Consider the following 23,583-nt stretch of genomic DNA (forward strand, 5'->3'; position numbering starts at 1 on the left):
CCGCACATTTCCCCTCCCCTAGCTCATTTCGCACGACGCAGCGGTTGGGAACACAGACATTTTCGGAGCTGGAGCCGCCACTGCCGCCGCCATTTTGTGTCTGTGGAGAAAGAAGCTTCTGTGGCGGCTGGAAGTGGCCGGAGATCACCCGTGAGACGGCGGCGTTTCATACCCGAGGTCCCCCCTGTGTCGTCCCCCAACCCCCCTCCGCGGTCAGCATGTGGTGAAGCCGGAGCCGCGGGAGACCCGGGGAGAGGAAGAGGAGTCGGAAGGGAGGCGGGGTATCGAGAGCGACTTCAGCTTCAGCTGCGGCGGACCTCGGAGGGGGGCCGCGGCGCAATGTCAGAGCAGACGCCGGCCGAGGCCGGTACTGCGGGGGCCCGGGAGGACGCCTGTCGGGATTATCAGTCATCACTCGAAGACCTGACCTTCAATAGCAAACCGCACATCAATATGCTGACCATTCTAGCCGAGGAGAACCTGCCCTTCGCCAAGGAGATCGTCTCTCTCATCGAGGCCCAAACCGCCAAGGTTTTTATACACCCCGCAGCCTCCTATTCTTCTAATACTCCCTGATTTTAGTGTCAGCCTCATCCCAGGTCTCGCTTCCATCCAAAGGGGGACAGTGTTCCTCCTCTCCAACCCCCCCTCCCCCCCGCCCAACTCTGGCTCGGTCTTTGGCCCAGGCTTCGAGCGTGGGCCTCTCTTGGGGGGAGGGAGTGGGGAGGATGAAGGGTGGAGTCCCACTTCCGCTTACCAACTCCCTATTTAGGCCACCGCATTGTATATCCCGACACACACGCTTTGAATAGAGCCCCTTGGGGAGGGGGGGACTTAAAGGCAGTTGTGTGGGGAAGTAAGAGTTAATACCTTTTAATCCCCCAGGAAGGTGGGGAGTGGTTCTTCTCCTGTTTCCCCCCCAGTACCCTTTTGGGTAATTATGCTTTGTGGGTTGGAAGGAGGTGAAGGGGGACCTGGGAGCGAGCTGTTGGTGGGTGGGAATAGGGAATTGGCCCCGAGTGGAGCAGCCGCTTGTTAGGAGCCCAACATGGCGCCTGAAAAGCACATGATGCAAAAGGGAAGAGAGAAGAATCCATTCCCTGCCAGCCAGGCAGCTGCTCACACCCGTCAGCCCCATTTTGGGGTGGGGGCGGCTAGATACAACTTTTATTCTCCTGTCGGAGTGTCTTAATTTGTCCCAAAATATGGGAAATTGGGATTGAGGGTGGGGTTTTGGGGGGGGGAGGGAGGAGGAGATCTTATCCAACCTGTAGGTGGAGAACTGGCCCACTGGGTAACAAGTACTTGTAGTTTTTTTTTGAAAAGTTCAGTCCCTCCTCTTCCTTTTCTCTTTTTTCCTCCCCTGATAGTGAAGACTTGCTTCTCTTCACCCCTTGACAGAAGTGGTCCTCTGCCACCCTATACTTCCCTGTAGTCCTCCTCTTCTATGGATTCATGTGGGAGTGATATGTCACTTAAAGTTACTGTTAAACTTAGTTATCATAATGAGTTTTAATAGCTTCCCAGCACTACGTTTTAAGTTATTTTTCAAGCTTGTACTTACGGTTTAGTTTTTTCTAGTTAGTGATTGAAATTATCAGGATGAGCCTCCTTTTAGCAGAGTGAACCCCTTTTAAAAGGCCACTTTAACAACAACCACCGATATATTGTTTAGAGGCGGTTTCTGTCTAGTGTAAAACTGAGTGGTCTGACTCTAATAAATGGTTTTGAAATGTGTGACTGGTATTATAAAATTTGTGAATAAAACATATAAAATATGTATTTGTCTTTTTTATTTACCTTTGTAAGGTGTAGAATCTGCTTCCAAGACTTATTTTTATCTACGTGGTTGTGTGTTTTAAACAAAAGTCTTTAAGTGACTTGGGTTCATTCTTTAGGTTCCATCCACTCTTGGGTAAATCTGTTCACAAGATACACGGTTTCAGGTGGTCCTTTCATACCTTAATTTAAAGATTTAAAGAGTAAAACGTAAGGTGTTTTTTTTTTTTTTTTTAAGGGCTCAACAAGTTTGTCATACTCAGTCTGACAGCTAAAATACAAGTCTTCATTCTCCTTTTCCTGTAAATGTCTGTGAAACAGCTATTGCTATTTTTTTAAAGTATGAGACTTAAAAAGGAAGCATTCCTCATACTCAACATCCTTTTTGTTGATATCACAAACATGTTGGACATGGAAACTTAGTTTTTGCCCTGTTGAAGGCTTGACATTGAATGCCTTTTAAAACAAAACCACTTGGGTTTTAAAGAAATAACATTGATTTTTAAAAATCTAATTACCTAATTTGGGGGATAACTAATATTTCACAGAGCTAATATTAATTGAGCAGCTCAGGTTGTCACTCAAAAGTTTCTTTGCTGGGTTTTAAATGGATCCAGAAGACCTTCGAGAAGTGAAAAGTAAATGCTGAATATAGTGACCACATTAAAACTTGTATTTGTGTATGGCTACACAGAGTGGTGAAAATAGATGGACTATTTGCTGATAAAAGCTGAAATTTTTCTTGGCACACGCTTCCTGGTTATTTTTGTAAGCCAGATTGAGGAAAAGATGTAAAGGTCACTGGGGAAAATACCTTAATCAGGGTTGGGTTTGAGGGTGTTGGGGGCGGGGGGATTTTCTGTCATCTGGTAGCAAACTGGCTTGGTTTTGTGTTTCTGGAGGTGAATGTTTGTGTCCTTATTCTCTGGCATCTCAGCATTACTAAACTTAAGAATTCACACCTAATTTGACTCCTCCCATGAGGCAGTAGTATCAGAAAAAAAATACATACAGGGCTTCACTTGTACAATAAAATTAGCATACTGAACAGATTTTGGTTTTAAAGAGCCTGTTATCTTCATAAGTACAACAATGACTAAAATGGTGTAAAACATGACATGGTAAGATAAAGACACAGCAATAAAGCATTTGACGTGTTGATACTTAATAGTTTACTCACATGCAGTGGCCTTGCGAACTCTTACTAGATAGTACCGTAAAAAATTTTTTCATACAAGGTTATTCAAAGGTTTCCGTAGTCAACTTGGTTGTAGTAAAGGTGTTATCAGAAGTAAGAGCACTTCCACACACTTGTATGGGCAATTGGTTTTGTGAAATATGGCATTGTGTACTGCAGAACTGTGAGCCTACCCTAGCTACAGGTAGCTATGGGTGTTGTTCAGGGTTAAGATTCCTATACACATGGGATGGGTAAATGGGGATAATTTTTTGTTTTTGTTTTTAAATCATGGTTGCTCCTGTGGAGTCAGATTTAACACTTAGTTTATATGGTGTGTCTTAATGCTCCTCAGCAAGTCTGTGAACCTGCTGATGCTTTCTGAAAACTTGCTGTGCCTTCTAAAAGCCAGTGATGGGTAGGCATTGCAGTTGAACTGGGGCAACATTGCTTTGCTTTGGAAAGGGCCACCTGTATCAGCATCACCACACTGGCTTTGCACAAATTTAGAACCCCTGGTTTGTGCATGTCAGAGGAAAAATATTTCGACGGCGAGTCTATGCTGTGAAGAAAATCTTCAGGACAAATCCTGGTTTCCAGAGTCAAGTTCAACCTGATTTACATGAATCAGCGGCTGCTCCATCCAGTTTTTCTTGTATCAGCAGTAACAACTTGCACCTTCCTGCATGTTCACGTGCAAGTTTAAAAGTGTTCTTTGCCATTAACTTCATATGTGAAGTATACTTAATTTCTTTATTCATTGGATTTTAGAAAAGTAATCCTAATGATTTTACAGGTAACAAACGCTTCATAGTCTTTAACATATAAAATATGCCTGTGGAAGTTAGATTCTGTTACAAGTGTGAAAACTTAACATTGAGTCTAGGCACACCGTTTTAAGTAATGTGAGTCACAAAGCTTATACCTGGATTACAGAAAATAACCCCTCCCCCCTTCACTTTTTGATCACTTAAAACGGGTCTTTACATTATGAACCTGAAATGCTATTAAATGAATACTAGAGATTAAGGTTTTTCTTAATGGTGATTATGAGCTTATTTTCTATGCTCAAAGATAATTGTAAGATGAGAACTTGAACACTTAAAAGTTTCATGAAAGTTAATATTTAAAAGTATCAACAAAAATAGAGGTCTGTATTATAGGTTTAAAAACTCAGTAATTGGTGGCAATTCATTATACTAAACTTCTCAGTTTCTTTTTATTCAGGCTCCTTCCTCAGAGAAGCTTCCTGTTATGTACCTTATGGATTCTATCGTGAAAAACGTTGGACGAGAGTATCTCACTGCCTTTACTAAAAATCTAGTTGCAACATTTATTTGTGTGTTTGAAAAGGTATATATGCATTTAGAAACATTTGAATTTTTAAGAAATGTGTTCCTGATTAAATAAATACTTGCCTTTGTGTTGGGTTTTCTTGGGTGGTGAAATGTTTTATTATCTTGGACATTTATCAAGTACCATGCTAAAGTTATTTAAAGTAATGTTTTATGTTATAATTTTCAATGCAGATTCTAAGAGTTTTACATTATCCATTCAAAAAAGAGATGAATTTGCTTTTAGAATTATTTTTTTCTTGAGTTTATTCATTTGAAGATCTGTTCCATCACTAGAATATGGGCAAAAATATCTGAAGCTATCAAGAGTACTTCAAATTTCATTGTTTAGGTTTCTGATGTTAGGATGTTGGCTATTCATATCTGGGAAAAAAAGCATAATCCTTAAGTGTCTCAACCTGTGATTGATGCCTGAAACTTAATGTTTTTCTGGAAATGTTTTCTCTTGTTACTTTGTTCAAGAATGTTTTATATTTTATATGAATATGTGAATGGTGAACCAGTTAATATGTCTTAAATTATTTTGGAAGTACTTTTTACTTCCCCTCCCCCCTTAGTGTTTAGAAGAAAGGCTTGTTCAGTTTCTATACCTAGAGACTGTACATTCCTTCCATAACATTGTATCACGTAGTTTGGTAAATACAGTATTGTGTTGAGGAAGACAAAGGATTTGCTGAAGTAGTTATCTTCCTGTCAGGCTTTATCTTTCACACTGAGCAAAATGGTGTTTATAAGATATTTAGGTTTAAAGATTGTTTCCTAATATAAAAAGTTGGTAGTTCTTATATTTTAGTAGATGTTCGGTGTATCTGGTAAAGTCAGACTTCGAGAATTGGGATTATTTTGAAAGAACTATTCAGTATTAGATTTTACTGATATTTTAGAAAATGTGTAGTTGGTACTTGAGACATTTTTTTCTTTAAGTTCTTATGAAAGAAATATTTAAGTTTATGCAGAAGAAATTTGGAAAGCTGTATTTCAGTTTGTATTAAGGAGCTTGTTAATAACGTATTGTAGACCTTAGCTAAATACTGCGTACCTAAAGCTGCTTACTCTTAAGTTAACTTTGCATTATAGAAGTTGGGGAGCTAAACTAGCCTCTTGGTTTCAGTTTTAGTATGTTCAGATTCATTTGGGTGTTTGGTGGAATACCTTTACTGAATCTGGGCCTCAGCACTACAGTTGATGAAAATGACCTTGTAGTAAATAATTTTTATCTAAAAACTTGAATATAGTCAGGGCTTTATTATTCTAAAGTTAAATACCTATTCGATTTTCCTAAATAATGGCTAATTTAAAAGATATTATGCCCATCATAAACGTAAGCAGATAAGTTACATAAAACCAAGCTCATGAGTGGATAAGATTTCATAAATTTCGATTTTTAAGGTGCCTTCCACACTCTAACCACATTGGTTAGTGAGATAATTTTGTTTTAATTTTAACTTTGTACTACAATGCAAATGAGTTTAAAAATTTATGCTACGAGATATACTGTGTTCTAGTTTTAAATTTTTGTCCACAGTAAGAGTGACTTTAGGAATGCTATGTGAAGCTTTAAAATTTGAGGCTTGACATTTTGTACTTTTAAGATACAAAGAGTTATCTAGTTGTTTGCTTTCATGAAGGCTAGATGATAATGACTTTAATTTTTCTAATTTCTTTTTGAGGGAGAAATTTATTAATTTTACATTTGCAAACCAAATATATCTTGAATAGATTGTTGCTGTTTATATATTTAGAATGAGCAGTATGCGTGCTGTTTGTGAAGTAGAGCAGAGATTGATTTAGCTTTATTCTTAATATTTAAAACATTTTATAGTAACTTAACAAGCCATAGAATTGTTCTGTTGTTCTAGGTGGATGAAAATACTAGAAAAAGTTTATTTAAGTTACGTTCTACCTGGGATGAAATATTCCCATTGAAGAAACTTTATGCCCTGGATGTCAGAGTCAATTCGTTAGATCCTGCTTGGCCTATTAAACCTCTACCCCCCAATGTGAATACATCTAGCATCCATGTGAATCCTAAATTTTTAAATAAATCGGTAAGTTTTTACATGAATGGTATATATAACTGATAGTTTTAACTGTCAAATTTTGACTGCTTTAACTTTCTTGCTAGAACGTCAAGAACACCCTGTCTTAAAACTGTTTAAGAAAACTTCTTCCCCTCCACAGTGCATTTAAAACTACAGTCTTGTTTAGGTGTTACATAATTACTTATTTTGATTTTAAATTCCTGAAAATTTTTGTGTGATTTTTAGACATGATTGGCCATTTAAAATTATGGATGGTATTAAGTGGCTGATAATTTTTAGTTCCCTCTTAGCTTTCTTTTTAGCTGCTATATATGTACATATATATATGTATTTTTTTTCTTTTTTTTTTAACAAATTATTTTCTCTCATAGCCCGAAGAGCCTTCAACACCTGGTACAGTGGTCAGTTCTCCTAGCATCTCCACTCCTCCAATTGTTCCTGATATACAAAAGAATCTTACCCAAGAACAACTAATAAGGCAGCAGTTACTGGCAAAACAAAAACAATTGTTAGAACTTCAGCAGAAAAAGCTGGAGCTTGAACTAGAGCAAGCTAAGGCACAACTGGTAAGTAGAGAAAATTTACATTTTAAATATTTTAAACCCGTCTTCCAATAAAGAAGTAATTATTTTACATTTAAATTAACGTGACTTTTACTAAGTGTACTTTTTCCACTTTTATTTTGCACCGTATGGTGTATGTATTAGTGCAGATTTTTATATTGTAAAACTCAAATATCTACAGTATTTTCTTTCAAATACTTTTCTATGGGATTGCTATCTTTTAAGATAGCACCTTAGTTTTGTTAACAGTTTTATCAAGCATGTGGACTTATCACTGTAATATGAGGATAGATATGTTGTGGCAAGTGGTTTTGCAGAGTCTTTAATCTTTTATGCGCTTAAGCTTCCTGAGAAGAAATCAGGTTCCTAGAAGCCTACAAAAGAAAAGCCATCACAAAATTAAGAAGCCCAAGAAGATTACATATTTATATGCATGAATAACTTAGTACTAAGTTATTTTACATAGCACTTGAACTTGAGAGTGAGGAGGTATAGGAAGCAGAGTTTTGTATGTTCATCATCAGTGCCACTTTCAGAGGAACTGAATTTTATGACAGAATTTAGCTGAAATAACTGACTTGTGCAGCTGGAGTGCAGTATTTTTTTTTTTATATAAGCAGTTTCTTAGTAATCTGGCTCAGAATCCTGAATGATTGGGAAGAGGGAGGATTTTTTTTTCATTCTGCTTAGAGATTATATTAAAAGCCCCAAGTAAAGGACTGAGAAATAACAGGCCACACACAACCATGAACTTTGTCTTTTTACTTTAATCTCCACTTAACCATAAGTATGCAATGTAAATACAATATTGAATAAATGAATTTATTGAATAAAGCATTGTATTCTTTAGGTTTTAATTTCTTGTTGGATAAAATGCATATTTTACAGTATTAACACGAACATTTATTTTGTATTTCAGGCAGTTTCTCTTAGTGTTCAGCGGGAGACATCCAACCTAGGTCCTGGATCTGCACCATCCAAATTACATGTTTCACAAATTCCCCCTATGGTAGTTAAAGCTCCCCATCAGGTTCCTGTGCAACCTGAGAAGAGCCGGCCAGGTCCATCCTTACAAATTCAAGATTTGAAAGGAACTAACCGCGATCCCCGTCTTAATAGGATGAGTCAACATTCTTCTCATGGAAAAGATCAAGGTCACAGAAAAGAATTTCTAATGAACACATTGAACCAATCTGATATTAAGACAAGTAAAACTATACCCTCTGAAAAACTAAATTCATCCAAACAAGAAAAAAGTAAATCAGGTGAAAAAATAACCAAGAAGGAACTTGACCAATTAGATTCTAAATCTAAATCTAAATCTAAATCACCATCACCTTTGAAAAACAAATTATCCCACACAAAAGACTTGAAAAATCAGGAATCTGAAAGCACACGGGTGTCCGATATGAGCAAGAGAGATCCAAGATTAAAAAAACATCTTCAGGATAAGACTGATAGCAAAGATGATGATATAAAGGAGAAGAGAAAAACTGCAGAAAAAAAGGATAAAGATGAACATATGAAATCATCTGAACACAGACTGGTTGGAAGTAGAAATAAAATCATTAATGGCATTGTACAAAAACAGGATACTATAACGGAAGAACCGGAAAAACAGGGCACAAAACCAGGGAGATCTAGTACTAGAAAGCGATCAAGATCACGATCACCCAAGTCTCGGTCACCAATTATTCATTCTCCAAAGAGAAGAGATAGGCGGTCACCCAAACGAAGGCAAAGGAGTATGTCTCCAACCTTGACACCCAAAGCTGGGAAGATTCGCCAATCAGGAGTTAAGCAGTCACATATGGAAGAATTTACACCACCTTCCAGGGAAGAAAGAAATGCTAAGAGAAGTACTAAACAGGATATTCGAGATCCAAGGCGAATAAAAAAGACTGAAGAGGAGCGACCACAAGAAACTGCAAGTCAGCATTCAATGAAATCAGGCACTGAACCAAAGGAGAATGTAGAAAATTGGCAAAGTTCCAAGTCTACCAAAAGATGGAAATCTGGTTGGGAAGAAAGTAAAAGGTAGGATGTTAACATTTTTTAATCAACAGAATATATGTATTTTAAAATAGTGTTAAAAATTGGATAATGTTCATTGAGTGCCATAACTGGTGCTTTATTTTTCCATTTAATTCTTAAAACCCCATGGGTTAAATACCATTATTAGTCCTATTTTACAGATAAGGATACTGAAGTTTAGAAAGGTTGACTAATCTACCTAAGGCTGCACATCCAGGACATGCCAGAATAGAATTTATATATGATTTTCCTGACTTCAGATCTTGTGCTCTTAGTCATTTAATTAACTTTTATGATTACATATATATTCATTTTAACTAGATCCTTTGAAGAGGATTCTTAAATATGGTCCTAAGTATTTTAAAAAATTTTATGAAGTAACATATTGCTTTTATGGTTTCAGCTTACAACAGGGTGATGAACATAGTAAATCTCCTCATCTAAGGCATAGGGAAAGCTGGTCAAGCACTAAAGGAATCTTGTCACCTCGAGCCCCAAAGCAGCAGCATCGATTAAGTGTAGATGCCAATCTTCAGATTCCTAAAGAGTTAACTCTTGCAAGCAAGAGAGAATTACTTCAAAAGGTAGTTACCATGATCCCATGTAATCGTCATTCTCCTTTGTCTTAAGTGTTTTTGTAAGTACTTTTTATATTTAAAATATTTGATTTCCTTTTATCACCCTGTGCAGACGAGTGAACGTTTAGCATCTGGTGAAATTACACAGGATGAGTTCCTTGTTGTTGTGCATCAAATTCGACAGCTATTTCAGTATCAAGAAGGTAAACATAGATGCAATGTACGGGATAGTCCTACAGAAGAAAATAAAGGTGGATTAAAAAAGAAACCTCTCTTATCTGATGCTGAATTAACCTACTATGAACATAAAGCAAAACTGAAAAGGACACAGGTTCAGCATTCATTTCCAAGACTTGATCTCTTAGATCCTGATATTTTTGACTACCCTTTGACTGATGCCTTGTTGTCTGGAATAGAATGTGAGCCATCCAAAAGTAAACATGCAAGTAGGAATAGTGGAGCACAGTTTGACAGAAAAGAACAATTTAGTGAAAGAGCAAGACGTCTTTCTCCTATATCTGGGAGTCGTACTTATGCTGAGAATCTTTCACCCCATGAGGGCCGGAGAAGACATGACGAGCAAGTCTCTGCTAAAGGTAGAAAGTTAAATCAGATTATGCCTATTGAATCACACAAAGGTGAAGGGAAAATGAACAAGCTAAGTGGGGATGGATTTTTGTGACTGTTCAGACTACCTTTTTTGGTTTTGTTTTGATTTGTTTTTTTCCCTCAGGGAAGGGAAGAGAGCTAATATTTATGAGGCCAACTGTGTGTGAGGTACTTTACTAGGTTTTTTATATATGTAATCTGATTTAATCCTCACAACCCAATGAAATTTATATTATCCCTATTTTACAGATAGGAAACAAGACCAGAGAGGTTAAATAACTTGCTTTCAAAGTCAAATAAATAGTAAGTTGACAGAGTGGGGATTTTTTTTCACCCAGGTGTGTCTGACTCTAGAGGGCATCCTCTTAACTTGCTGCTTGATGCTGTCTTTTTATTCCCCTCCAATAAAGTGAGATAGTTATAAATATATTTGGATAAACATTTACATGAATAGAGAAAGATTTTAAGATAATTTCGAATAATTTCAGATTCAGGGAAAATAAATTTTATTTTTTCTTTTTAAAAGGTGTACGAGAAGAGCAGAGATCACCATTCAATGATCGTTTTCCACTTAAGCGACCTAGATATGAAGATACAGATAAACCATTTGTAGATGGTCCAGCATCACGATTCGCGGGCCTCGATACAAATCAGCGACTTACAGCTTTAGCTGAAGATAGACCATTATTTGATGGACCTAGTAGGCCATCAGTAACAAGAGATGGCCCAACCAAGATGATTTTTGAAGGACCTAATAAATTAAGCCCTAGAATTGATGGACCTCCTACACCAGGTTCTCTTCGGTTCGATGGGTCATCTGGACAAATGGGAGGAGGTGGCCCTTTAAGATTTGAAGGACCACAAGGTCAGCTAGGAGGTGGGTGTCCTTTGAGATTTGAAGGTCCTCCAGGACCAGTAGGGACACCTCTGCGGTTTGAGGGGCCACTTGGTCAAGCAGGAGGAGGAGGTTTTCGGTTTGAAGGTTCTCCTGGTCTGAGGTTTGAGGGCTCTGCAGGTGGTCTACGATTCGAAGGACCAGGGGGGCAGCCTGTGGGTGGTCTCAGGTTTGAGGGACATCGAGGTCAACCTGTGGGTGGTCTAAGGTTTGAGGGACCTCATGGTCAGCCTGTGGGTGGACTTAGATTTGATAATCCCCGAGGTCAGCCTGTAGGTGGACTTAGATTTGAGGGGGGTCATGGCCCATCAGGGGCTGCAATTAGGTTTGATGGACCTCATGGTCAGCCAGCAGGTGGGATCAGATTTGAGGGCCCTTTGCTACAGCAGGGAGTTGGAATGAGGTTTGAGGGCCCCCATGGTCAGTCAGTAGCTGGTCTGAGGTTTGAAGGGCAACATAATCATCTTGGTGGGAACCTTAGGTTTGAGGGTCCACATGGTCAACCAGGGGTTGGGATTAGGTTTGAAGGACCATTAGTCCAACAAGGAGGTGGAATGAGATTTGAGGGTCCTGTACCAGGAGGTGGCATGAGAATTGAAGGGCCTCTGGGTCAAGGTGGTCCAAGATTTGAAGGTTGTCATGCTTTAAGGTTTGATGGGCAGCCAGGTCAGCCATCGCTCTTGCCAAGATTTGATGGATTACATGGTCAGCCAGGTCCTAGGTTTGAAAGAACTGGTCAGCCAGGACCACAGAGGTTTGATGGACCACCTGGACAGCAGGTTCAACCAAGATTTGATGGTGTGCCTCAAAGATTTGATGGTCCACAACACCAGCAAGCTTCAAGGTTTGATATCCCTCTTGGCCTTCAAGGCGCACGATTTGACAATCATCCTTCACAAAGGCTTGACTCAGTTTCTTTCAATCAGACTGGTCCATTTAATGATCCACCTGGCAATGCTTTTAATGCCCCATCCCAAGGACTGCAGTTCCAAAGACATGAACAAATATTTGATTCACCGCAAGGACCAAATTTTAATGGACCACATGGCCCTGGAAACCAGAGTTTCTCAAATCCCCTTAACAGAGCTTCTGGACACTATTTTGATGAAAAGAATCTTCAGAGTTCTCAGTTTGGAAACTTTGGCAATTTACCTGCTCCAATAACAGTAGGAAATATTCAGGCATCTCAACAGGTAAGTGCTGTAGTTATTCTAAAATAATTTTCTATGGAGATATATGAACCATTTTTAATGTTTCTAGAATTTGTGGAAGGTTTTCAGGAGATAGTTTATTCTGTAGGTTGGAAAGTTTTTAACGTATTTCAAAATCTCATGTGGTAGGTAAGTGGAAGAGAGTCTTGGGGCTGAAATTTGCAATTTAAATCCAAAATTGATTTTAGCTCTTCTAGGATCTAGAAAAATCTGTTTTTTCTTCCTCTCCCCTGTGCACACATGTGTGCACTCTTTTCTCTTTCACTCACTCATACACACACACACACACACACACACACTCTTTTGGTTTTTTTAGAGTAATTTTAGGTTCACAGCAAAATTGAGCTGTAAGGTACAGAGGTTTCCCATATACCTCTTGTCTTCGCACATGGATACCCTCCCCATTGTTTTTTTGCTTTTGTTTTGGCTTCAAAGCTAGTAAAGTACTATAGGTTTCCTTAGTCTGAGTTAAATAATAAAATCAATTGCCCATGCTTATATGGTCTGTGGTTCTTTTCCTTCCTCTCTACTTCTCTTAACCACCTTTCCAGTCATTCCAGTCGAATAGAATTGTTTGATACTAATGTCAACACAGCAAACCTGCAACTTGCCTCCCAGATGCATTTGTTGTATCACCTAAACGTGTACAGTTACCTGTTAACCTGTTGGTATTCTTTTGTACTTGTTCTGCATACATTTTAAAATGCATATTGAAATAATTTTAAAGCAATGTGCTTATAATTTATGATTAATTCAGTTGATATTTATTTAACGATTACCACTTGCCTGCTGAAATTCTGGGCTAATTCACTTTTTTTCCAGGTGCTGACACTTTCTTACTAGGACAAGTTCATTTTGTACTAGTAATATTGCATGAAAGAAAATATAAGAAGAACGATTTCTAAAAGCGTTTTATAAGCATTGTTGATACTTTTTTTGATGTCCAATAGTTTGAAAAAACAATTGTCCTGTCTAGTTAGATTTACTCTATTGTCTGTTCTTAAGAGAAATGATACTGTTATTGACAGATAACTATGATGGGACTTCACTTAGTTTTGTTTCTTACGTTATACAAAACTGGTAGGATTTTTATTATGTGTACATACCACTGAAAGTTCACATGGGTACTGAACAAGCCTTATAAATGGATATTTGTTTACATAGCAGCAACATGTAGAAGTCTTATCTTACTGTACTACAAATAATAGTATTTGTATGCCTGTACAGTACTTGTTTCATGACTGTTTTATTTTTCAACATTCCTTTGATGTCTTTTATAAAAGTCTACTTTGTAAACTGAAATATGGCCAAGGAGGATGATCAGAAAGGAGTTCAGATTGCTTAGTAAAACAGGCTTTTGACATCTGTGATCAGGTTGGGAGTACTGGTCTCATTTTTGCTGCTCACTAGCCATTATGACCCTGTATAGGTCACATCTCTGGATGTCAGTTTTTCTATTTGTAAGATAAGGGAAAGCACCAGCAAGGTGAAGTGTTTGTGTAAGGTCACACAGTTGTTTGCTACTGTAAGTTTGCATGGTATCTTCAATTTTTCAAACAAGCTTCACATCTATTTTTTAGTTCTTTTACAGTGCTATGAAACAGATAAGGGAAGTCATTATTGTTCTTTTTTGTAGAAAATCTAGAAGTGAAGTGACCCAGTCGAGTTATACTAGCAAATCTTTTATTATCATAGAAACCAGGCCTTATGATATCTGTGAATATTCTTACGTGATTAGAATGTTAAAATTTTACTTAAAATATGGAAGAGATATTCTTAAAACTAAGGTTTTTCTTAAAGGTTCTGACTGGTGTTGCTCAGCCAGTACCATTTGGCCAAGGACAACAATTTTTACCAGTTCATCCACAAAATCCAGGAGCATTTGTTCAGAATCCTTCAGGTATGTTCTTTCTGAATTTTGTGTTTTTCAAAAGACAAATAATTATTGTGTTGTTGAATATCTATCTTGTCAATTTTAGAAAATGACAGTTTTGAGAGGACATATGTGATTTAGGGAAATTTAATCTGGGTAGAATATTTTGTTCTCTGAGTTTGTTGACCTTGTTGATGTGTGTTCACATTAATCCTATTTACAACAAAAGACGGTTAGCCAGGACCAGTAGACCATAAAAAAGAGGGAGAGCGAAACCTATTAGGTAGAAGCTGGAGGGTGAGGAGGTAAGAGTGTGACACTTGTGTTGAAATAAATGACAAAGCTCAGAAATCTCAAATATTTGATATTTTGAGTTTTTGTTTTGTGTGTATGTGTGTGATGATCCAGTAAACATTAAATACTGAGGACATAGCCTTATAGATTCATTCATATGTCTTTATGGGCAGTCAAATAATAACTATACCCAACATGTAAAAGAGTAGGAAAAAACTTCTATGATTACCTAGCCTGGTCCCCTGATAAGTGTCTTTGTTACTGTAGGGTGAGACATAACAGTATTGTTAGGGGTACAATAACTATTGGATGCAAGGGCTTTAAAAATGAATTGGAGTTTTAATATGTGAAAAATGAGAAGTATATAAATTACAATGATTTGTGAAATAATAGCAAAGTTAATGTATCAAGAACTAGTTCAACCAACTCATGGTGGTACTGGCTTTCTGAATCTTCAGAAACATGCTCTATCATGGCAGTCAGTGTTCAGTTTACAAATTTAGGGAGTAGTCCAAAACTTCTGAAGTGTAATTGGAGTTAAGGTCTGGTTTATGCAATAGTTCTTAAACTCTGTCATCATAAGGAATTTATTCAATTAATTTGAAAACTTTTTGGTTTTAATTTCTAGGTTGACAATTAGGATTAATATTTTTTAATGTTTTTGTCGTCGTTGTCATTGTAATGAAAAGGGAAAGAATTTGGGATCTAAAGTTAGAAGACCAGGCTTAGAATCTCCATCTGTTGCCTTATTGGTGGGCAGGATATAAGCAGAAGTACTTTCTAGGGTTCAGTTTCTTCCTCTGTAGTCAGTATTTGCCTGGGAGTTTTTTTTTTTTTTTTTACAGAGAAATGAGATAGTATATGCAAAAGTACTTTGCAACTTGTAAAATGTGATATTAATGTATTGTCCTTTAGGATTTAGTTTTTCTTGTTGAGTAGGGGATTTGTTGTATTGGGGTCGGTGGCGTGAGATAGTGTGCAAAAACTGCAAATTTTCCTTTTTTATACACATCAGTGCCTAATATTCATTTAATCCTCATAGTAACCTTAGATAAGAACAATTTCTATCTATAGGTAGAGGAAACTGAGGCACAGATAAGCAAGTTGATCATGTTATACGACTGGAATGTGGAATTTCTAGTTAGAATCCAAGGAGTCTGGTTTCATAGTTTATGCTTTTGATCACTAATCTTGGCTGTCCAAAGACATGTGAATAGCTAGTTATGACTCTAAGACATATAAATAGCTAGCTAATTGTAATGGAATGTAAATGTTAAACTTGTGTGTGAAACCCTGTCATAATTGACTTTTGAGGTTCATTTATTTATGTATTCAGACATTTCAACACGTTAATTAGCCTTCTGTGTACAAGACGCTATACTAAGTATAAAGAATATGTAGTGGTTAAGGGCAGGATTCTGTGTATTGTGGATGCAAATTGAATTTGTGCCATGAAGAGGAATTTTTAGTGGTTTACAACTTTTCCTAGAGGTGTAGTGAGTGAGATGCATAATAGTGACATACAACTACATTGAAATATTATTTTTATAGTTCAGTTAAAGAATTATAATAAGATTAGTGCTTAGCAAAATATGTAATTGGATTGAATCTTCACTAGTGAGCTTAAGGAGAAGATTGTTATCCTTGCTTCATTTATTCAAGTAATTGAAGCTTTAGTAAACCTCACACCTGTTTAGGAATACTCTGAGCTGCTTTGCAAGGTCAATAATTCAGCAAAGGTCAAAGGGGCAGCTATACTCTGAGCCACATGGCTCATCCCCCTGCATGAGTTCCTCTGGGAGTTATGGGTCGGAGGGAGGGCAGGAGAACTTCCACTTAGGCTTTGGGTATTTTTTTCCTAGAAATCTGTACTAAGAGATGGTGATCTGCTTCATCTATACAAAACTACCTTTCCCAGTACCATTAGAAGATGAGGAATAGAAAATCAGAAAGGTGGAAAGTTGGAACTAGAGGTGGTGTGCTGCATTGCATAGAAGGGAGTATGAGTATAAAGTATCAGTGTTTTCAGTATTTATCCTAAAATATATTTTTAAGAGGTGATGATTTGCTTACCTAAATGAAAATTTTATTTGAAGAGCTTTTGAGATAATTTAGACTCATCCTTAATAAGAGTTTGTAAAATTTATTGTTGATAGGACATCTTGAAGAAAACTTTGAAAAATGCTCAGTATAACTTGTATCTTTAAGTTCTACTTTCATTTTAAGAGTGTTATTTTTTTAAAGGAGCCCTTCCTAAGGCATATCCTGATAATCATCTCAGTCAGGTGGATGTAAATGAATTATTTTCAAAACTGCTAAAAACAGGAATTCTTAAATTGTCCCAGCCTGATTCAGCTACAACACGTAAGTATGTTTTCATACTTAATCTACACAAAGCTCCATTAAGTTACAAAGATGTAGGATATGATAAAACGATGTAAGTTATGATAAAAGTTCTTACGATAATTGAATTCTTAGGTAGACTCTTATTTTTTTAAAATCTAATGTCATTGGTTTATAATGAAATTCTTTTTAAATTTTCTAAGTTGGAATTATTACTTTTATAATGGACTTTGTTTCAATTGACTAATATTCCTGTAGGTATAATGTGCAGACTTTTTACTAGTTATTCTATATTAATTTAGCTTTTTAAAATAGCTTGAATATTGATGAAGTAAATTTTTTGAAAATTGACTTTTAAGATATCAGGCCTCTTACCACTTATTAAAATAAAGAATTGGATTAGGTTTCTTGGCCAGTAAATGTAAGATTAGAAGCGCTGAACAGACAAGATGGGGTTCTCCACATGCTTATAATACTAGAGTATTCCCCAAGAAGAATACATGGAGAATTGTATTGAGAAATTGGTATGTTTCTTTTCAATTGAAGAAGTAAATGAAGTTGCTGCTCAGCCTTCCCCTGAAGAGGAGGAGGATCAAAATGAAGATCAAGATGTTCCAGATCTTACCAATTTTACAATTGAAGAATTGAAACAGTATGTAATCTGATTTTCTTTCTAATTTTCTAAGATTAAAGGGACAGTGATTTTTAACTAACACTGGATATTATTATTAGTGCTATTCATTTTTACTGTTTTTAAATTTTTGGAAGCCTATTTTTTTTTTTAATGTTATAATATATCCATAACATAAACTTTAGGAAGCCTGTTTTTAAATCTCTTTTTAAAATATGTCTGCTGCATAAGTATTTAGGTCAAAAGGAAGGCTACCTCAAAATTTCTATTTTTTTACATTGTGTTTTGGTACAGCAAATAAAGGGAGTTTAAATATTAGGTATCAATAATCACTTGTCTTCTTTTTTATCTTCATTTTCTCTTAATCCTTATTATTTTTTCTTAATTGATATTATGCTTTTGGAGTTAAGAAAATTAGATTTTTTGTAGTCTAGTATTTAGAATTTACAAATACCTGTTTTCACTTATAAGTAATGCATGTTCATTGTGTAAAATTAGAAAATACAAATAAAATCAAGAAAATAAAATTACCTACAATTCCCACTTACTTGATAACCACTGTTAACATTTAGTACATATCTTCATAATGTTCTGCCTCTATTGCTTATAAAAAAAACATTTAAATCTGCTTTATGGATTCATTATATCCTTATGAGTACTTTAATAGAAAATAGAACTACTAATATTTTTCACCCTTTTAAAATGTTTTTTTTCCCCCCAAAGTAATGCTTTCATATAGTTAAAGCTTTCTAATGAAAGCGTTACAATAATAAAGATGGCATCCTTTTCTCCTAGTACTACTCTTCACCCAGTGGCAACCATTTTTGAACTCATTTTCTCTGGCTCCTGGCATTTACTTCTCTGTTTTTCACAAGATACATATTTTTCTGATGTATCATGTTTCTTAATTTATCATGTTTAGAAGTCTCTTGACTTTCTGAAAGTGAAGATTATGCTAGGTCTATTGTTCTACTAGCTGTCCCCCATCTATTTTTATAACAATTTTTCATTAAATTATTCAGTATTAATATTATGACTAAATATTTTGTTTGCTGGTATACAAAGTACTAGTGTACTTACTGTCTTTTGCTTTAATCTATTTAAAAAGTTATTTTCAAATTAAATACTGCCTTGTTTGTTTACTTACATGGTCTTTATACAATTTCTTTCTGAATAGGGAGCCCAGAATTTTAAAAATGTTTATTGCTAACCTAAGTTTCTTATTAGTCTTCTAATTTTTCTTTATAGTTATCCTTAAAATTATTATTTCTTCTGTATCTCTTTCACTGTTCTTTAGACCAGAGTGGGACAGTTGAGTTATTCAGAACTCCGAAGTTCTGTAGAGGTGAAATCTAATTATTCTATCATAGCCACCTGCTGTAGCCACCTTGATATTGACACTAGTCTAAGAACAGGTAAATTGTTGCCTTTTAGTTAGCAAATGGTCATTTTTAGCTAGAAGGAAATAAGTAACTGGGCCAGGTCTGTCAGGAAGAAGATAGATTCCGTGTTCCAAAATTTAGCAAAGTTAAGGAAAAAGAGGATCAGTGATACACTGTTAGAGACTAATATTGATCTTTGGGTATTGGCAGCCAGCTCTTGGCTGAAACATTAGTCACATAATAATGGCTTCGCCATTATTAGAATGTAGAAAAGTAAAGTATTTATAATTTTATAACTGCTCTTTTTTTAAAGTCCATTAAACCATGTTATAACTAAAGATTAATTCTTTTTTTTCAAAATAGACGTTATGATAGTGTTATAAATCGACTTTACACTGGTATTCAGTGTTACTCTTGTGGAATGAGGTTTACAACATCACAGACTGATGTATACGCAGATCACTTGGACTGGCATTATCGGCAAAATAGAACTGAAAAAGACGTTAGCAGAAAAGTCACTCATAGACGCTGGTACTACAGTTTAACAGTACGTAATCCATATGCCTCTGAAATCTCAGCCTTTAAATTATAGCATTCTAAAAGTTTGTTAGTTTAAATAATTATTGAGAGCTAACGTGTGAATTTTTTAAATAAAATTGGACCTTAAAAATACATTTTAATATGTATGTTTATATGTTTTTTGCTGATTAGAGTAGGACACAGATTTCTTCTACGTCTAAAATTCCAAGTTGCTGTGACTGAATTTTTAAGAAAAAATTATACACGAAATGTCTTGTTTAAATTAGTTAAGTAACTCTAGAGGTAATGGAAAATTAATATTAAGATCTTAATTGTTAATTAGTTGCTTTATGTTGTCTATTAGTTATGGGGCTCAAAGAGAAGGGATAGTTTTCAATAATATTAAAGCATGTTGTAGAAGAATGTACCTTTACTTTTAAATGGCATTATATTGAAGATATGCAGTAAAAGTTTAGAAACAAATGAAGATGTTCTTCTTAAATCAACTTCTTTTAAGGACTGGATAGAATTTGAGGAAATAGCTGATCTGGAAGAACGTGCAAAAAGCCAGTTTTTTGAAAAGGTGCATGAAGAAGTTGTGCTCAAAACTCAGGAGGCTGCTAAAGAAAAGGAGTTCCAAAGTGTACCTGCGGGGCCTGCTGGAGCAGTTGAAGTAAGAGAAGAATGTTAAATTTTCTACCTCTGGTCATGTCTTTCACTTCTTTAAGTAAATAATCATAAACATATCACTTTATTTATATCCTTCTTTTACTGTTTTTAAGATTTCTTGTAAGCTTTACTTTTCAGTTGTACTCTATGGTCTGGCTTTGGGTTTTATAACCATTTAGTTACATAATATCAGTGACTGACAGCAGTGAAATGTTAACTATTTTTGCAATGAAGAATGCAGAATCCTTAGAACATGTATCTGTATTATGTATTGAATATTAACCTTTCAGAAAACTCTTAAATTCCTTTCTCCACTTAACAAAATGTTTATATATTTTTACTTAATGGAATTAGATATGTCTTATTAGTAAATTTCATTTTATGTGATTCTATTTTAGAGTTGTGAAATCTGTCAAGAACAATTTGAACAATACTGGGATGAAGAAGAGGAAGAATGGCATTTAAAAAATGCTATTAGAGTAGATGGAAAGGTAATTTTCAGTTCTTTATAAGAAAGTTTTAAGATTAGTTTTTTCCCACTACTTTGAAAGAGAAATGTTTTTATTGGTTTTAATCAAAAAGATAATGCTAAGATATTGGAATTTAGAGTCAGTATTTGAGTTGGAAGGGATCTTAGCAATTCTATATTTTATATAAGAGGTTGCATAACTAGTTAATGATAAACCCAGGACTAAGTCATCTGAAGGTAGTCTTTTTTCCTGCCCAGCCTCACTATTCTGAATTTATATTTCATCATCAAAACTGTTATTATCTTGGTAACATACCATGTTATCTACTTAAACGTAGGAAGCCAAATTTAAAGAGAAATCATGATGAAAAATTTGTTTTTATCCAGTTTTGTGATCAAATGATTTTCGTTTCCTTTCCAAAGATAGCTATCTTCTGGTTTAAATTAGAAAAGAAAATCTTATTAGAATAGCGATTGGAAATGAATATGCATGTGAATACCTACTTAACTTTTTTCTTTTGGCTTCAGATTTATCATCCATCATGTTATGAAGATTATCAAAATGTAAGTTCTTGGTTACTGTTTTTATTTACATTAATAAATTTTGTTATTTTTGCATCAGCAATATTATTTTAATCTTATTGAGTTACTGGGCTGTTTATGTGTTTTGATGTAGCATATAGGTGGTTCTCTATTTATTAGTGCTAGATTGATAGAATCTGATTTAAATTTTTAAATTACTGTGTAATTCCTTGCATTCTATTCACTTGAAACTTGATGTCTTTTATTAGAGCACTAATCCTAAAGAAATGTGAGGAAAACTGAAAGATGAGAAGGATCATGAAGGGAATAGGTTTCTAGAGTTAAAGGGGAACATTTACTGCTTTTTTTCTTACATACTCCATTCAGCCATGTAAAATAGAAGTAATTTTTTTAAATTACACATGAAATCTGAAAAAGACATCATTCTCTTGCCCTTAGTTCAAATTTTCATAATTTGTAGAGTGACCATTTTTTTAAACAGTAGAATACTTTGCCTTTCATATTTGTTCTACAGGTTCAAGAGGCAGTTTGGTAGATCTACTTAGGGAATCAAAAGACAAGCCTTTTTAGGATGTTTTGAGGGTTTGTGGGGATTTTTTAAAATCCTGAGTATTTGAAATTAGGATATCCACAAAGATCCCGATATATGTATGGGTTATCATAATCAATTTCTTTTGGCCTTTTATTGGTTACTGCTTTTCTGAACTGAGTATATACTAAATGCTTAGTATACATTTTGCTACTTGTCTGCCTTTATGGCATGTTTTGTGGAGAAGTCGGTAGTTCAGTTGCATTTGGTATGTGTATGTTTGTTTCTTTCCCCATCCGAGGGTCTTATGTCATTTACTGTGATACTTTTGAACTTTAATCAGTACTTAATAGGGCTTTTCATTTTGTAGACATCTTCATTTGATTGTACACCATCTCCCAGCAAGACACCAGTTGAAAACCCCTTGAACATTATGTTGAACATTGTCAAAAACGAATTGCAGGAACCCTGTGAAAGTCCTAAAGTTAAGGAAGAACAAATTGATACTCCACCAGCTTGTACAGAGGAAAGCATAGCAACGCCCACTGAAATTAAAACAGAAAATGATACAGTCGAGTCAGTTTAAATAAAGTGAGAAAGGTATGTTTTTCTTTTTAAAAAAGCTGCTGTTGGATCTAGACGGTGAAGAATTTTTTATGTATATATAGACATATATCTATATTAAATTGTCTAGCTGAGGCAGGGCCTTCAGCTATCATTTGGTTAATAAATACATTTTAGTATTTGCATATCCTACTGCCTGCACAGTTTCAGGTGCTTGTTGTGTGAAAGTTCTGTAGATGTGTGCAAATTTAACAAAATGAAATTGTAAGTGTAAAAATGTACGATTTTTCACTTGTGGAACTGTAAATTATAAATAAAAATATTTTTGCTATCCATGGAGTGTAATATTTATGCACACCATCAAATACAGTGTTTCTGTACTTTTTATTGGGTGAAAATGGAATTAAACAGCAACCTTGACATTAAGATTTTTTTCTAGTAATCTCCCATGATTAAAGCAGCAAAGTCTGAAGTTAGTTTTATCCTTCAAAAGGGGGATATGAGAGATCGCTGTAGGACTTTCCTCAAATAGAAAAGCCAGATTTGAAAATTTTTAAATAAAATAGGACATATTTGCATATATATTTATCTCTCTCTCTCCAGCTATAGAGAACCATCCAGATGTCCATTTTTGAAAAGTATCTAATGAAGCAACTTTTATTCTTGAACTTGGACACTGATGGCATCAAACGATTAACAAATATATTTAAGTACTAAAGGTGATTTTTTTTTTTTTAATGACATTTTTCAAATTTGTCATGATTTAATACAGATGAACATATTTCTATTTTAAGTTACAGGGGAATCTGTAAGTTCATTTGAGACATGGTTAACTTTTTTCATTTGTTGGTTTTGACTGAATTAGATGGATACCATGAGATGTTAATATTCATACATGTAATAAATAGAATGATGAAGAAACTTCTAGTTTGTCTTTTTATTTCTTGCATGACTTAATTCTTATTTCTTTCATCACCTGTTCTTTAAAACATTGTGGCACCTGCTATGAGCTAGGCACTCTGAGATGCGTGATTAACCTTTTTTGCCATCTTTTGGAGATAAACATGAGTCAGTTTGTTGAGTACTTCTATGTGGTTAGGCATTGGCAAACTTTTTACATATATTTTCTCTAGTCCTACCTGGTAGATGGTGAAATTTACAGGTGAAATTAAATCACTCATTAGAAAGTTGTAGAACAAGAACATAAACTTGGCTTTGCTTCATTTTAGTTTATATTTCTACAATTTAAAAAAAGTACCCTAAGATTAATGCTAGGATAGAAATAGGCACACCAAACTACCTGGGGATAGGTTAAGCAAGATAGAGGTGTGAAATATTTCTTGGATGATAAATAGGAGTAGAGTCCACATTGGTGGGAAGGGTATCTGAACAGCAAATGTAAAGGCTTGAAAATACTTCGTGTTTTCAAAAATTAATTTTTATATGGTTAAAATCCAGTTACTCTATAGAGTTTCCTTGGTCATACTAAAGAGTACTATATTGATAACCATGGGAGCCCCTAGA

General features: G+C 35.3%; 1 protein-coding gene across 3 annotated transcripts; it reads left to right on the top strand.

The window, feature by feature from the left end:
- On the top strand, positions 1–22,980 carry PCF11 (PCF11, cleavage and polyadenylation factor subunit). 3 transcript variants are annotated; one of them, XM_006926660.3, is made up of 16 exons: positions 1–531; positions 4,184–4,309; positions 6,171–6,359; positions 6,725–6,919; positions 7,836–8,953; positions 9,354–9,534; positions 9,641–10,124; positions 10,664–12,225; positions 14,044–14,143; positions 16,655–16,774; positions 17,300–17,405; positions 19,130–19,313; positions 19,803–19,958; positions 20,353–20,445; positions 20,952–20,987; positions 21,866–22,980. In XM_006926660.3, exons 1-16 carry the CDS (start codon positions 340–342, stop codon positions 22,079–22,081), a joined length of 5,058 nt encoding a protein of 1,685 aa, XP_006926722.1. In that variant the 5' UTR covers positions 1–339; the 3' UTR covers positions 22,082–22,980. The 3 variants fall into 3 exon arrangements, with proteins under 3 accessions (XP_006926722.1, XP_006926723.1, XP_024898309.1); XM_006926661.1 differs by having other exon boundaries at positions 9,641–9,731; XM_025042541.1 differs by lacking the exons at positions 16,655–16,774; positions 17,300–17,405; positions 19,130–19,313; ... (2 more) ...; positions 20,952–20,987; positions 21,866–22,980 and adding an exon at positions 16,273–16,592 and having other exon boundaries at positions 29–531.
- Positions 22,981–23,583: the final 603 nt, after the last annotated feature.

Source organism: Pteropus alecto, unplaced genomic scaffold (assembly GCF_000325575.1).
Source record: "Pteropus alecto unplaced genomic scaffold, ASM32557v1 scaffold7, whole genome shotgun sequence".
In the NCBI taxonomy this organism is placed as follows: domain Eukaryota; kingdom Metazoa; phylum Chordata; class Mammalia; order Chiroptera; family Pteropodidae; genus Pteropus; species Pteropus alecto.